This window comes from Schistocerca serialis, chromosome 1 (assembly GCF_023864345.2).
Source record: "Schistocerca serialis cubense isolate TAMUIC-IGC-003099 chromosome 1, iqSchSeri2.2, whole genome shotgun sequence".
NCBI classification, from domain to species: domain Eukaryota; kingdom Metazoa; phylum Arthropoda; class Insecta; order Orthoptera; family Acrididae; genus Schistocerca; species Schistocerca serialis.
In genome coordinates this window covers 1,039,099,539-1,039,117,085 of record NC_064638.1, presented here as the reverse complement: position 1 = coordinate 1,039,117,085, position 17,547 = coordinate 1,039,099,539, and the positions used below count along the sequence as shown (strand labels likewise).

At 38.6% G+C, this 17,547-nt stretch overlaps 1 protein-coding gene across 5 annotated transcripts in view; it reads right to left on the bottom strand.

The window, feature by feature from the left end:
* LOC126414524 (serine/threonine-protein phosphatase 6 regulatory subunit 3) overlaps positions 1 to 17,547 on the bottom strand; it is a 191,317-nt gene that overhangs the window by 59,075 nt on the left and 114,695 nt on the right. For all 5 annotated transcript variants that reach the window (XM_050083356.1, XM_050083352.1, XM_050083353.1 and 2 more), the window contains 3 exons: positions 8,161 to 8,356; positions 3,175 to 3,264; positions 284 to 381 (listed from right to left, as the gene is read on the bottom strand). In XM_050083356.1, the coding sequence (XP_049939313.1) occupies positions 284 to 381; positions 3,175 to 3,264; positions 8,161 to 8,356 (384 nt within the window). The remainder of the gene's footprint in view (positions 1 to 283; positions 382 to 3,174; positions 3,265 to 8,160; positions 8,357 to 17,547) is intronic.

Here is a 17,547-nt window from a genome sequence, read left to right as displayed (position 1 = left end):
CTTAACCAGTGAACAGCTGCTCATTACAATTTCTTTAAAAAAAGTTCTCACACTTCAGTAGTTAAGGTCTCAGATCAGATACTATCTAGCACAAACTCATCAAGGTACAAGACCTTTCAAATGCTGTATAATTTAATCATCTCTGAGATCCTGTACACACACACACACACACACACACACACACACACACACACACACACACACACACACACACACAGAGAGAGAGAGAGAGAGAGAGAGAGAGAGAGAGAGAGAGAGAGAGAGAGAGAGAGAGAGAACTTACTGGTTTGCATCCTCAATTGCAGCAAATTCATCATCCTGGAAACTGTAATTTTCAATGAATTGTGAAGCCACCTGTGGTATCTCATAATCAGGAAAAGTCTGAAAAAGAAATACTTGCTTAAGTCAATGTAATTAAAAGGAATACAATGAAAAACAAAGAAAAGATTGAAGTACTATCTCTCAGTTACTTACAAATTCAAGTCCCACTATGTACCAAAATATCATGAAGCAGAGTTACAATGGAATGAAGTATTTTCCAATTCATTGTGAGGCTTAACAGTGGAACACAAGGTACTATAATAAATCAAGCGACTGGTAATTTACTATCCTACTCCGTGTAAGTAGCTGAAGTACATTGTCACTCTGCACAGTGACCAGTGAATAAATGGCAGTTCTAAGTCGTCAATAATGACCAAGTCTACACAATGAGTGGCTGATTAGAAACAGAGTCCAAAACACAGCAAGAGCACCATAAGCATATCAGATCTGTCTTATATCAAAAGAGAAGGAACCATAAAACAAGTAAATAGTTGAACACCGTAATCAATGGCATGGTCTGAAGGCTTCAAATGATAACTGCCAACAGACAATGTGACACTGTGTGCACATATTTAAGCACGAATTCTACCAGATAGTAAGTCTACTTTCCTCTCTGCTTGTGCCATCTGGGGAGCTGTGAATAACTGTGTCTATGACCAGCTGCAGTATCTCAGGCACTGTATCAATACTGCAGGTTGATGGAGATCCCGAATTACTGTCAGATAAAAGAGTTACTTTATTCCTTTTTACAATAACATGATCTGTTGACAGTTATTCCTATGGAGTGTGGCTTGAAGGCTGAGTGAGTGTCTTATTACAGGTCAAATGTTTGAGGCACAATCCTCAGTCAGTTAGTCCTTGGAATTTCTTACACCTCTGGCAATTATTTTTGTATGTGAAAAATGACTACTGTACCATAGGTCGGAGTCCGTGTTAAACTGTAAGATACTCTGTAACTAGTTGGATAGGCCAGTTCAAAGGTGAGAGGAAAGCAACAGCATAGAACGACAAACAAGTCCAAGCATAGTACAGCACTGCTATGTTGAACCTACCTTCAGGTTGAGGAGGGCTTTACGTTGGGCAATTTGTGCGAGGGGACCTAACAGCAAGGTCATGGGCCCCATTGGATTAGGGAAGGGATTCGGCCATGTCCTTTCAAAGGAACCAATCCGGCATTTGCCTGAAGCAATTTAGGGAAATCATGGAAAACCTACATCAGGATGGCCAGATGCGGATTTGAACAATCGTCCTAGCGAATGTAAGTACAGTGTGCTGTCCACTGTGCCACCTTGCTTGGTGAGGATACCTTTACTTCAGGCTTCACAGTATCACGTTTACCAATTTACTCTGGGTATCAGGGCTGTCTGCAAATTTTTTTGGTCACCTATCACTACCACTTTACTATAACAAACTCTAAGATGATTAGCTGGAAATTGGTGGAAGTAGGCACAGACAAAATTAGTGACTGAAGGGCATAAACTCAACTTAGTTATGTTAACTCCATAAAACAGTTTCCAAGTTTAAAGGCATCACATCCTGACAAAAGACCTGTTTGTAACATCCACCTTGCGTCATTTTAGATTATTTAGCAGAAGGAAGAAAACCACTCTAGTTAATTAGTTGGTCAGATATTAGTACTAACTGATATGCAATTTTGTTATGAGGATTCTTTGACACCAAAAGAGAAGCTAGGAAAAAATAGCAGTTTAAGTATCAGATGCTTGAACAAGTCAACAAGATCAGTACATCAGAATTTTTTATATGTTACCTCCTAATTTTAATTTAATCATATTTGCATCATGTGGCCAAATATGCTCACAAGCACATTGTTTGTCATTCTGCCACCAGGGTGTGCTTTGCATTTCCAGCAACATGCCACGAGTCACTCAATCACAAGCAACTTGTGGTATGACAAATTTTGATATTCACGTCTGATGAGCACAGGTCATTTGTTAAGACTCCCCCTACCAAACCATTATGGGGTAAACCCAATGTGGCTCCTTAGTCCGTATCATTGTTACATCTACAATGAAATGCTCAGTCTTCCATTGTGCATCAATGTGCGGATCCATGTTAATACTGCTTGTTCTTAAATATCAAAGCATAATTTACTCACTTCCACAGTGACAGCCTGGTTTAGCTCTGCATACAACTTATGTTTCATGTGTTCTGCCCACAAGTTATTATGTGCACTACTTTCTATTTTGTCAAATGGCAATAAACTGAAAGTGAAAAAACTGTTGCCTCAAACCTGATTTAAACATAAATTATGTACAATAATATGGGAGATACCTGCATTGAAAGTTCAGTAAAGAGTTGTATTGAAAAAATAAATCTTTATGTTGGTGAAAATGTAAAATGACTCTGTTCTGCTTTCAGTGTATTCTAGACGAAACTTTTACAGAGACAATGCAGATATGAACAGAAATGAAAGCTCATGGAAAATCTGAAGATCACACGAGCAATGTAATTTCGAATATTAGGTGCAGTAAATACTGAGGCATAGTTGATTCCTCATTTGTCAAGTTCTAGTCACGTGGCACTGTCATATCTATAAGAAAACTTGACATCATGTGACACAGCTGCCTTTTATTGATGTAATATAGATTTGTCACTATATCGACTGCATGACTATTACATCCCTTCAATTGAATTGGTGCCACCATACTCACAAACTGCTTACCAGCAATGGGAACATCATAATTTTACTATTACAGCAGCCTAAATACATATTATGCAGCCTTATTTTCCTCTTTTCATATTAGCGGTACACTTCTAAGCAGACAAAAGCATTGCTACTAGGGCAAATGAGTATTTCATCAAAAAAGTGTGAAGTACTGAATACAAGCTTACCTGCCGAAATCCCATACCCTGGGCAAATGGAATGTCTGGATATTCTGAGTTACTGTCTTCTGAACTTGACTGACCTGGATGACTGCCACCCTTTAAATGAATAGGAACAGGTAGTGACTAAAACTATCATAGAAATCATGAAGACTCGAGTCAACATCACACAGCAACAACACAACTACACAAATAAGTATAACAACAATAATAATTAACCAAACAATACAAAAATCCAATACCTCAAGCATTTTCAATGTCTAGATACTTACTCAGATAATGACACATCTGTTGTACTTGAAACTAACACCTCATTACTACTACTACTACTACTACTACTACTACTACCACCACCACCACCACCACCACCACCACCACCACATCATCTTTCTAATGTAACTAACCTTTTATTACAGTGTTCAGTCTAGGTCATAATTATTTTTCTTTTAAACTTTATCAATAGCTAAATTTGCCCATCAGTCATCATATAAAATATATATTGTATGTACCAGCTCAAGGTCAAGATGTTCACCTATATCTTACCTCAAATTTTCACTTTTTCACTCCAACAAATTGGATGATGTCCAATGAACAGTGCTAACCATTTGTTAAATCTAGAAAACAAAACTTACTTGCAATCTAGGCCGAAAATTGAAAAAATAAGGAAAAAAGTACAGCTCCCTCTAATGTATTTTAAATTGTGTTTTAATAACTGATCTTTCCACGAAGTATGAGTGATTTTCATATTTCACCTAGTATACCACTACTGCATTATCAGTGGATGAATGCTGGATTTTATCATACATCATCATATTTGAATCTAGTTATGCGCCAAACTAAGTATGTTACCTACCTTACAGATGAGGCAGTGTGGGATGAATAAACAACTTGCAATGCTAATACTTTTTTACTTACTAATTGCTATGTAGAAAACGATTTGAGTCAAAGATACATCTAAATTTATATTCCAAATGTCACTGTACTCTACATAGTAGAAAACATCTAGAGCAATGCTCAATAACTACCTTCTTAGTTACATTCAGAGTTGTCCTTGTGTTCACTTACATGCTTCAATTTTTGTAACTTTATAAATGTGATCCTTATGTGATAGAATGCATGAAATTTGGGATATTCTGAATCTCATTTCAGGCAAATTCTAAGAACATTTTAACAATATTTTTCCCCGAAGACAACTGAATAGTATATTTTGTTTTCATATTAAATCCTTCTTTGGCCCTTCTCAATGCCTTTTGAAATTTATTTTACTGACAAAACTGCATGTATACAATATGCCTTTTGTGTTTTCATTACAAAGTATCTCTACTTCTTAAAGATCGCATGCGGAAGAAGTGCTCCCTTTTAATGTTCACATTATAATAGCCCTTTATGGATACTCTGGAATGCTCAGTATAGCATACGCTATGTAATCAAAAGTATCCGGACACCCCCACAAACAGAAACTCATCATATTAGGTGCATTGTGCTGCCACCTACTGCCAGGTACTCCATATCAGCAACCTCAGTAGTCATTAGACATCGTGAGAGAGCAAAATGGGGCACTCCGCGGAACTCACGGACTTCGAACGTGGTCAGGTGATTGGGTGTCACTAGTGACATACGTCTCTATGCGAGATTTCCACACTGATAAACATCCCTAGGTCTACTGTTTCCGATGTGATAGTGAAGTGGAAATGTGAAGGGACACGCACAGCACAAAAGCATAGAGGCCGACCTTGTCTGCTGACTGACAAGAGACTGCCGACAGTTGAAGAGTGTTGTAATGTGTAATAGGCAGGCATCTATCCAGACTGAAGTACTATGACAGTTAGGCAGGAGGTGAGAAAACTCTGATTTCATAGTCGAGCAGCTGTTCATAAGCCACAAATGATGAATGATGGCTCGCTTGGTATAAGGAGTGTAAACACTGGACGACTGAACAGTCAAAAAACATTGTCTGGAGTGACAAATCACGGTACACAATGTGGTGATCTGATGGCATGGTGTGGATGTGGTGAATGCCCAGTGAATGTCATCTTCCAGTGTGTGTAGTGCCAACAGTAAAACTCAGAGGCAGTGGTGTTATGGTGTGGTTGTATTTTCATGGAGGTGGCTTGCATCCCTTGTTGTTTTGCCTGGCACTATCACAGCACAGGACTACATCGATGTTTTAAGCACCTTCTTGCTTCCCACTGGTGAAGAGCAATTCAGGGATGACGATTGCATCTTTCAACACCATCGAGTACCTCTTCATAATACATGGCCTGTAGCGGAGTGGTCCCCAAGAAACATATGTCTGCGAGAGTGGAAGCTGTCATCAAGACTAAGGCTGGGCCAACACCATATTGAATTCCAGCATTACCGATGGAGGGTGCCACAAACTTTTAAGTCATTTTAGGCAGGTATCCGGATACTTGTGATCACATAGTGTATCTCTGGGAATGGAGTTGCACGATTTGTGCTTAACATATTGCTTTCGAGATGTCTCCACAGGAAGCCATTGGACACACTAAATTTGGGGGACCTTGTAGGCCGTCAAATGTCACAGTTATCTGAAATGATGCGCCATCCAAATAAATGGCTAACAGTTTCCAATGATCATTAAAAAAGTATGTGGTGTTACTGCATTGTGCTGAAACCATGTTTTCCACGTTTAACATGATGCAGTGCTGGCATACAGAATAAGTCTATCAACATACAGAGCTGATGTTACTGTTGTTGCAATGCCATCATCACATTCAAGAAAGTTAGGATGAATCACACCATGACACAACACAGCACACGAAACTGTAATGTTGGCACTATGTATTGGACACATCTGAAACTGTCAAGGATTTTCCTGTGGCAGTAACAGAAATTCTGTCTGTTAACATATCAATTAAGGTGGAAGTGGGCTTCAGTCTGACATCCTCATGTTGTTAAGGAAATTGGTAGCCTTGACCTATTCGCAAAACCCCCTTTGGGACACAGGGTCTCGGATTTAATTGTTGCGTAACCTGTAACCAACACTTGTGGAACTTTGATTCCTTGTACACTTGGTCACCCAATCTCTAGTCAAGATGCTTGTTGTTGAATGGAGAGGTGAGGGCTCCTCTTGATGGAAACACTTAAAGCTACAATGTTCTCTGGGGTACATACCGTTCGAACACCACCTGGAGACTTTTTTTTCAAGACCGTACCAGTTTCTTGAACATTATGCACCTATGCTGTGATAGCATGAGCAGATAGAATGTGTCCATGGCATTCTAGCTGCTAATGTAATTGAAATACCCTTTGTGCAGTAGTTACACAATCACCCTGCTTGTAAAAGGCACTCACAGCAATAGCACATCCTGCACTACTTCAATGCTGCACGATTACTAAATGGCAACATGTTTACAACAACTATGCAACAATCCTAAACAACCGCCAGACTACAGTGCTGAAAACAACAACGTTCAAAATTTCCAGTTTACCTGTGTCACATCGTACATACATTGAATCTCATTACAATTATTACATTGCTGTAGGATGCAATCACATATTCAAATATATAATGGCTAAAAGTTTTGTGAAACAGAATATTTAAAAAATTTCTGTCTAGTGACAACAGAACATACTTCACATTACCCCACAAGAAGAATGATTTAGCAGCATTAATCATATGAATGTTATCACGTAACCAGTTCTGCTCTAAAAACTTCCTGGTCTCAATTCATAATGTTTACATGCGGTGAAAGGAGTGAGGAACAGATGTAATCTTTTCAACATAGTACACAAAAAATGATTCAACATATCTACAAAATGTCAGACATGTTTTTCAGAGAAACAAAGTAGTATACTATCCCCCAAAAAATATACCCAAAGAAGGACACAGAACTAGAGAGAAATGACAGATGATATAAATTCATTATATCCATCGTAAAAGATTTTGACAGTTGTGTGTAATCCAAAAGCTAAAAAAAGATTTAGGAAATTACTTATTTGTGTAATTGTGGGCTTCATTAGTTTTTAATGTGACACAGCATTTATAAGATGAGGGCATGCTGAAAAGTAATCCCCTGAATTTTTACGTAAAACTCATGAAGCTTTTTAAATAAAACGAACTTTTTTAACATTCTACATCTTTGTTCTGCATGTATACATATTTATTTCTCAACAATCATCCTTGTGATGAACATGTATCTCCCTACAAGAGACCAGTTTGTTGATACTGTCACTGTGGAATGTTTGACTTCGGGTGTCCGATTGCTACTGATATCACAGCGCTCATGTGTGATATTGGGTTTCATGCTGAAGGAGACGATGCTTCATGTGTCGATGAACCCTTCTGCAGCTAGGAACTCCATTACAACATGCTGTTTCTCACCCAATGACATAGCTGCACACTGCCATGTTAAGTGATACAATTTGGAGCCCTCCAGTGACAAAGGGTTGCAATGCATCAGCGAAGCAGGAAAGTCAACCAGGTAATATGCATGAAATGTAATACCTCAAATAATACTGAGACCAGAATTTAACAAAATCACAGGCATTACTTTTCATCGCGCCCTTATACATGCTGTTCATTAGTCAATAATTTGTTTAGATTTTTGGATTGTACAAATTTGTCAAAAATAATGTATTTGTTTGGTAAAATAATTTAACTGAGTTTATCAGAATGTGTGATTTAGTGAGTGAGTGAGTGCAACCCCCACCCCTTTGCAGTGAGCACACCATCTTCACTCCCCTGACTCGCATCCCCCCCCCCCTCCCCACCCACCACGCACGCACATACTTTGTCCAAAACAAATCATTTTCAACATGAAGAGTATAAAATTATGAAGACTGTGTCATACTCAGTAACTATTAATCTGTGGAGGCATGCAATGTGTGACATTTTTCTCTTAGGAAGGAAATAAATGCATTTTATAATTACTGATAGAAGTAGCAACTTTTGGATAGAAAAGAATACTCATTCATATACATCTATACTTATTAATTTGAAGGTGAGAGTTATTTAACCAAAGAGTATCTCACCATGCAAGTACGATGTGTTTGGTTGATATCTGCTAAAGCACCTGCTACAAATTTTTCCCATGCTGCAATTATGTCTGGAGAAACATATTGCTTAAGTAGTGATGCAAATGGTTCCTTCTCACCATGTTGTGCAATGTGATTTGCTATTTTAATTAGGTGTCCCATATAGCCACATCTCACACCACCTGGTTTTGATCTGCAATCAAGTAAACACCATCACATTACACTTAATCTAACTTCTTTTACAGGCACATTAAAACACAGAGATAAAAACAGTCACTATGAAAAAAATCTACTATGTCACTTCCACCCTAAACAGTATTTTCTTCTTGGTTCATATATATATTATAAAACCGAGGTTGTTTCAGTTGTGTTTGCTTTCATTTGTTACTTCCTACAACTTATTTGTTTCGAGCAGAAATCTACAGATACCAGTCACCAAGTACTGGCCCCTACCTTGACTGGAGCAGAGGTAGGATTCTTCCTACATGCCAGTCATGAGGTCTGAAGATGGCGTAATGTAGCGCTGCAAATGTTTAATCAAATAAAATAACATCTGGAAATACAGACGACTGAAGGTGTTTTGATTTGACATTTTATATTGAACAGCCAAAGTCCCATAACCATCTGCACAAAGACAGGCTTGCAGAAGTTTTCTGTTATGGTGAATTAGTCTTTGTCATGGTTCACATCTCATTTGGTAACCAGACTGAACCTCGAAATCTACTAGACTCCAACACAGGACACATTTCAACTAAGAATGGACACATTATTCTACATATATATCTTACTTACTATCATTATAAAATACACAAATAGGATTAAAGCAGTTGCAGGTAATAGAAAAATCACTGATTTTATCAACAGCACCTAACGTCCACCCATTCATACATGTACTGAAAGTCTATCATCCTGCACTGTAAGTCACTGAAAATCAGGAACTATGATTTGGTATGGTCTGTATCACAGAAACAAATATACTGGCAATAATCGGTTCAAACCAACCAATATTATGTAAGTCCCAAGCCACACCTGTCCACTTCTGTACAGTTCACTAAGCAACTACACCAGTATACAACTTTACAACTTCGCATTCCCCCCATCGTGGTCTGAGCCCTTCCTATCACAACAAACATCAGTCGTGCTCTTAGGATTTGGCAACATTAATAATACAAACTATTGTCATTTCTTCACACTGAGTAAACATTTACCCTGTAAATTACATATCATGCTTGTTTATGTAGTAATTTTGCTTACCAACAACAAAAACCATGACAGCAACAAGTTTATGCAAACTAATTCACTAGGAACTCACTACAAAGTTCAAAATTAATTTGCTCAGAGAGCAACAAAATACTCACTGACATTCAGAGTGTCAATCACATCAGATACATTGCACAAAAACTTACTTGCCTTAATTCATGACAACTACTATTGCTACTACAAATACTTGACTCTGATCTACTTGTACGCTCTTACTGTTTCTTGTCTTCTATGAGAGGACTTAAAAAAAAAAAAAAAGTTACAAATTATTACAGTAGGCCAGGTAACTTTAATTGAATGTTGTGCTACACTTCAAAGTGAAGCAGATACACAAAATTATTTTTCAACAGTCACTGTATCACTACAAACAACAGTCTAAACGTTCTACTAATTGTTCAATTCTTCGGCAACAGAAATTCGCTCCTTGGTCATGTAACCATGTAAGAACTGCTGTGTTAACATCCTCCTCATTGGGAAACCTGCAACTGTTGCAAATCAGTCCCTCAACTTCCTGGACTTTGCCATCTGTAGTCAACATTGATGACCTTTTCCCATCAGTGTCACCCACGTCTTTGCAGCATTGTCCAAATTGTTGGAAACATTTCACTAGGGCTGGAGGCCACACTCCATTTGGTCAACATATTGCCAGAAATTTACAGTGAATCAGCATGCAATTTAGACATTTTGCCCATAAGAATCATCCCATCCCACATACTTCAACTTTGAGCACATTTCCACCAGCCCAGTCATTTCATTCTCACACTGTGATGGACCCGTTAACTGCACCACAGCAGAACACTCTCTCCAGGAAACCCAGGACATGTACACTCTGACAATGAGCCACTCTTGTTGGGCAATGGTCTTACCGTAGGGCAGCAAGAAGTCCTACTACAGCACTTTCTAGCGGTGAGCCAGCATAACTGTGCAGGTACCAAGGCTTATTCCACACAAGGTAGGACTAGTGAGTATGACAATATGATATTTAGCACTGGCAGGTTTGCATATTTGTGCTTTACATAATTTTCATGAATAAACAAAACTTTCTGAAAGTTCTTGCCCTGTATTTTCTTTTAAATGCTGGAATTGTGAAAACATTAATGATTTTTGCTCATATGTACAGATATGTACAAAAAAATTGAGTTACAGGTCAAATAAAATAACTTACTGATTGATATATTGTATTGGCTGTGACAGTGCTGCCTATGTGCAACCAATCATACTTGCCAAGAAACAACTATGGTTGGCAGCTCACTCCTACCACTCAAACTCACTGAAATATTACTTGCAACATGATTTCAAGCTAAGAACAGTATTGCTGCACTGCAGGTTATGAAAAGAGCACACCAGATAAAAGAAAGGTATCTCCAATACTCCTTCAAGGATAAAGTTTCCTCTTCACAACACACAGGGTCTATCACTACTTGTTGGCTTCATGGTGAGTGGCAAGTCAGTATTAGGTTTTATGGTCCAGTACGGGGAAGGTAGAGACCAGAGGGTACTACTTCCATCCCGTCACTAACAGATGTGACGTGCTGTCTTCTAATGAACCAAAAGTGAGGCAGCATGAAACAGTTCATACATCGGAAAGCTTGCTGTGTCCCGTGTCAGGGTGGACATAAGCCCAAAAGTTGGGAAGTGTTATTCGTTAGCAGTTACAACACATGGCAGGAATGGAAGCATGGTATACGAGGAACCACTTCGAGCAGTGCGCGCGCACAATATGCAGCTTCAGTTTGTATCCAATGGATTTGAGCTCCTTGTCTATTGTGACATATGATCAAAATATGACCTTGGCACCCAGAAATAGATACTACAATCTTCAGCTGTTGCATCTTGTTCCCTCAATGGTTGCTGAAGCATACCCTCATAGACACATTGATCCCCCCCCCCCCCCCCCCCCCCCCCACACACACACACACACACACGGTGTGGTATATTCCACACTTAATCTGTATTAGCTGTGGTGTGATATTATTTGAATTTGTTTGAATATTAAGTGTGGCTTTCCAATTTCTCATTACTATGTTTAGGAACTATCAATTTAGGATCTACTTTGTATATTTCCAATAGTTGTAGTAACTATGAGTGGGGTACACTATCAAAAGCTTTTTGCTAATCAATGCATGCGTAGTGTAGTGACCTTTGTTTAGTTTTAGCTTGATATGTCACCTCTGCATCTATTATCAGTTGCTCTTTACATCCCCGCGCTCCTTTGCAGCAGAATTTTTGTTCTTCATTTATAATTTTGTTCTGTGTTGTATGGGTCATTAATTTCTGTGTAATGACTGAAGTTAATATTTTGTATATTGTTGGTAGGCATGTTATGGGGCAATATTTTGCTGGGTTTGCTGTGTCTGCTTGATCTTTAGGTTTCAGATGTTTATTATTACTAAAAATTGGGATACAGTGTGCATTAGCCATCAACATATGAAATGTTACAGATCTGATTAAATTGTTAGGGGTCAAGTGGAAGTGCCACCAATTTCATTTTTGTGGAAGAGGCCCAAAAAATGTCTCATTACACTGGCTCTGAGTTTCAGCGAAGTGTACCTGGCATTTTATGAGAAATCAACCCAATGTAGAAGTGTTCAAAAAAGAACAAAATTATGATCTTCTTATTCAGTAGTTAGCTGATGTATTAGTAAAACCTTATGGTTTCTAAGACAAACAAATAATAAAAAATATTAACTGAATTAATAAAACATTTTTCCAAAATCAAATCTCGTGAAGAGCATAGGAAAAGGTAAAATATTTCTTGTATTCAGATTGTCATTATTCCACCCAGTATTTTCATATGTTACATTCAGATTATGTTTTAATTCCACTGGAATGAATCACAGTCAGATACTGCATAAACTTCAGTCTTTAAAGACAGAGATATGTGTATAGAGGAAACTAAAGAGTGTTACAAACAGAAAATAAAGAATATAGTTTTACAATATTTGAACAATATATCCATATCTAAAATTGACTGTACCCAGGTTATCAGTATCTCTGCCCCATGATTAAACAGATATTTGCTATTCGAAAATCCTACAGCTGGACCCTAAGCTTACTTGTGTTTCGCACACCATCTGTTATGGATGGATCTCAAGATAATTCTTATTTCCTGAAACAGTCTGTATATGCCATCTGCTGTTATATATTTTAACTACTTCATCTATCTAGGCTTTCACACCAGTAGTCAATAAATCAAACTTGATTGCCTTCGTGTACTTTTTGCTTATTTAGCATTCCAAATGTATTTGGTATTTCAAATAGTTATTATTTTCGTCTTTTTAATCCCTCCTGCTTATATAGATGGCCTTATTCAGAAAACTGAAGGAAATTAATGAATCTCAAAAATGTTTGGAGGTTTTTGTGATGATTATTCAGATGTTTCTGATTACGTAAGGTAATCTGAGTGACAATTACATTATTAAGACCCGTAAATAAACATAAGATGGCGGTGTTTTCAAGAGATTCCGACAATAATGAAAGTTATTCTGTTCTTGTGAATGGTTAGTTTTGTCATAATGTTAACTCATTCAACTCAATGCCTGAACCTTCAGTTGAGCACTGGCTATGCCAGTGCATGGGAGACGCTCTGGCACTTTCTCAAGTTTGTTAATTTGTACATAACAAAAGTGGATTGAATGATATTTTGGAAACTTTGGAAAGCAGACATTATGCTTGTGTCTGTATATGTGCGGATGGGTATGTGTGTGTGTGGGCGCGACTGTATACCTGTCCTTTTTTTCCCCCTAAGGTAAGTCTTTTTCCACTCCCGGGATTGGAATGACTCCTTACCCTCTCCCTTAAAACCCACATCCTTTCGCCATTCCCTCTCCTTCCCTCTCTCCTGGTGAAGCAACCATTGGTTGCAAAAGCTTGAATTTTGTGTGTGTGTGTTTGTGTTTGTTTGTGTGTCTATCAACATGCCAACGCTTTCGTTTGGTAAGTTACATCATTTTTGTTTTTAGATATAAAAAAAACTAAGGTTCATATAACTTATGCGAATGAAATGAATTTCTTATGTTGATTAGAGGAAATGCATTTGAATGACTAATATTTTAATTGAAAAGAGCAGACTTCTACTCGCCATACGGTTGAGACCTTTCAGCCAAAAGACTTTATTCTAAACGAAATACCACACCCAGTCAAACAAGTGTAATATATACACACATGACCACTGTTACTGACCTCTGGATGATGAGTAGCAATCTATTCTTTTCATAATATTGTCATCAATCCAACCTGTCCTATTGTTATGGTTGACTGGGGTTAGATTTTGTGTTAAATTTGCAAACCTACTTTGACATGTGTAAACTTCCACTTATTTTTCAATCTACGGCCAGTACCATTAGTGGAGAAATGGAATTGTCATGGGAAGCCTGTTGTCACCTGTTATATGTAGACAATGTTTATGTTGTTTAGCCTCATGGCAGTGAGAATTTGAACAACTTTTTAAAATACCTGAATATTTGTTTCAAGATGGAGGTGGGAAGGACAGCTGCCTTCTCTTCCTTGATATACTGGTCAGGAGGAAAGCTGACAACAGGTTGTTGGGGCATGCCATTTACAGGAAGCCTTTTTGCCTTACACAGGGAATATTTCCAACACAATTGGTCACATTTTGTGGAAATATGACGTTAAACGTGTTTTTCGACCAGCATCTAAAGTTAGAGTCCTTTTAGATTCTATGAAGGATGATTGTTGAATAAGGGGGGCACCTACCGCATTCCTTGCAATTGTAGCACATCATATGACAGTCACACTATTGGTACTGTGGACGAACAGTGTACCGAACTTAAGCGTCACACACACTTATGAAACCCGAGCGAATCTGCTATTGCATAGCAATGACTTGGCGTCAGTCAGTCTATGGAATATAACAACAACAATGAAGGTTCTGGAAAGCACTTCCAGCTATTGGCATGATGCTATTAAGGAAGCAGTTGAATTTAAATTAGCTAGCAAAACTTATTAACAGAAATGGAAGTTCGCAACCAAAAAATTATGACATTGGCCATCTGGGATTGTGTGATGGCATTAATATTTACAGTCAGTCTCTCCCCCCCCGGTGTGTGTGTGTGTGTGTGTGTGTGTGTGTGGGGGGGGGGGGGGGGGGGCGGCATAGTTTCTCTGCAAACAGAGGTTTTAAATGCCCTTTCCCAGCGTTTACTTGCTGCACTTTTGACTTGAAAGTGACAGGCAAAGTACCCCTGTCAAAGTATCAGCAATTGTCTATGTCACCTGGCTGCATTTGTTTAAGTTAATTGAATATAAACTATCCTCTGTAACTTATGAAGTTGCAAGAACCAATATTAAGCAATAAAACCAGGAATTGATGAATAGGGGGGGGGGGGGGGGAGGGGGGGGGGGGAATCTACTGCATTCCTTGCAATTGTAGCACGTCATACGACACACTATTGAGACACTGGAGGACCAGTGTACCTCGTATGTACTACTCTAACAAGGAGTGAGAGGATAAGATTAAACTCATCACAGTGCACACAAGAATTGAAGAGGAAGAAACACAAAGATGTAGCGCAATGGGAAGTACTCCCTACCTTGCTTGCAACAGTAGTTCTGGCAGAGTTTGGATGTAGATTTAGATTTGCCTATAGTATTTTCCAGTTATTCATCTACATTTTTGTGCAAATTCAATCATGGAGAACAGGCTTTGATACTCATTCATGCTATACTCAAGAAAATGCAGTTCTGTGGGCCATCAGCATTAACTCTGAATGAAAGGGTCATCTACGACTTGTGAAGTGTTCCTCCATGATGTTTCATTTTCTGAGGAAAAGATTATACTTATAACCAAACAGGCTTCAGCTGCAAATATCAATTTCAATAAAATCCTTCTGGGTGTACTACTACATCATAATACAACAGTGTTGTGGTTTTCAGTCCAGAGACTGGTTTGATACAGCTCTCCATGTTACTCTATCCTGTGCAAGCATCTTCATCTCCAAGTAACTACTACAACCTACATCCTCGTGAATCTGCTTGGCGTATTCATCTCATGGTCTCCCTCTATGATTTTTATCCACCATGCTTCCCTCCAATACTAAATTTGTGATCCCTTGATGCCTCGGAACATGTCCTCCCAACCAATCCTTTCTTCTAGCGAAGCTGTGCCACAAATTCCTGTTCTCCCTAATTCTATTCAGTACCTCCTCATTAGTTACATGATCTACCCATCTAACCTTCAGCATTCTTCTGTAGCACCACATTTATATCCTTAATATATCTAATTAGCTAGGACTTAGTCCAGTCTGCAGAACATTTTTCAGAGCATTGAATGAACACCGTGAGGAGAACTACTGCAATAAAGTCTAATGTTAATAAGGGACCATACATCCAGAAGGATATTTTCCGTCCTCATACACCACACATCCCCATTGATTTGCTTATTTCTCCTTGAAAATTTGTTTCTTCAATAGCACATAAAATCATCTATGACGCTCCATTATTTATGGAGGTGGTAGCAATTTTAGGGGCACTATCGTAGAAGTAATTTATCCATGTGTCCATTTCTAGAGGATTCTCTGCCACAGCTGCCTAATCTGTGTTTAAATGATTTTAAAAACAATATTGGTATCCAACAAAGAAACAAATAATAATTTACTGTCTGACCAAAAAATTAAGCACTGAAAAGAGGAGGAGGAAATAAAATTAAACTTCACGGGCTGGGTGACTATGTGAAGTTATTTCCGTGCTTGCAATATACAAATATACAAAGAACTTGGCAGTATAAGCCCACTTGTTAGTATGATGTTGCACCCCCCCCCCCCTCTTGCCTGGTGAATGCACTGATTCAGTTAAGAAGCATGTCATTAAGACATTGAATCCTCTCCCGAGGCAAGTTGGCCCACAACTATTGCAACTGGTCCTTGATATTCTGGATACTGGCACTGGTGGTTTAGCATCTGAGCTGGTGCCACCCATGTTCTATCGAGTTACATATTTTGAGATGTTGCTGGCCACAGTTTTATCTCAACATCACATGGACAGTTCAGAGAGATTATTTCATGAATGGATGAGCATTGTCCTGTTGAAATACGACACCATGATATTGTTACGCGAGGGTAACAACTGAGGACGTAATATGACCATAAAGTACTGTAGTGGCATTGGAGTTTCTCGGTCACTACTATCTATGACCTGATGTAATTCCCAATGGCTTCCAACACCATTACTCCATGAGTAACTCTTACTGCGCCCATCCAAAAAATTAGAAGAATATGACCTCTCCCCATGTCACTGTCACACTTGCATACAATGATCATCCTGGGTAATGCAGAATCAAGATTCATCAGTGAACACAATGCAACACATTTCATCAGCAATCCCTGCTTCCAGGTGACGGCTTTACTCCAAACACAACCGTTCGTGTTGTGGTCTTGATAGCAGCTTACACATGGGACAGCAATTCCCTAGTTTGGCTGCTGCTAGTCTCCGACCAGAAGTGATGAGGAGTTACAATGCATTTAGTGCACAATACGGCAATCCTGTCTAGTGGCCCTGAATGCCCCACAAATCTTGGTATTACACAATGCGACCAGTTGGCCAAATGGAGACCCACTATGAGGCCCCTTTCATATACTGGCAGATGCTTATAACATTGTCATATACGAGTGTGTGGCATGTCTGTGTACTTCAAAGTGAACACTCAGCATCTGATGCTGTCCATACCCCTTATATACCTTACCAGACTTGATAATAAAACTATACGTGAACGACAATGGTGCACTCTGATGCACGTTTTACCTGTCACACAGAATTGCAACTAACCATTTACACACCAGCCAATGGTGTGTATGCATACAAAGTTACACAGACATCCTATCACATTTTCTGTGTGCTTCCCTTTTTTGGCCAGGCAGTGTACGTAATATTCAAACTGCTTAATGCAATAAAGCACAGTACAATAAATTTGTATGACAAAAAAGGAGTCAATGAGAAAATAAGAGGAAGGAGAAAGAACCAAAGAAAAAAATCTTTATATTTGACAAGTACATTTCAAAACACAAGCAATAAAATGTTTGGAAGCAGGTACCAATAATAGACTGGAAGGAATGTAATCGAAACACCACCATACAGAAGTGTGCCAACCATTTCTGAGGATATTGCTTT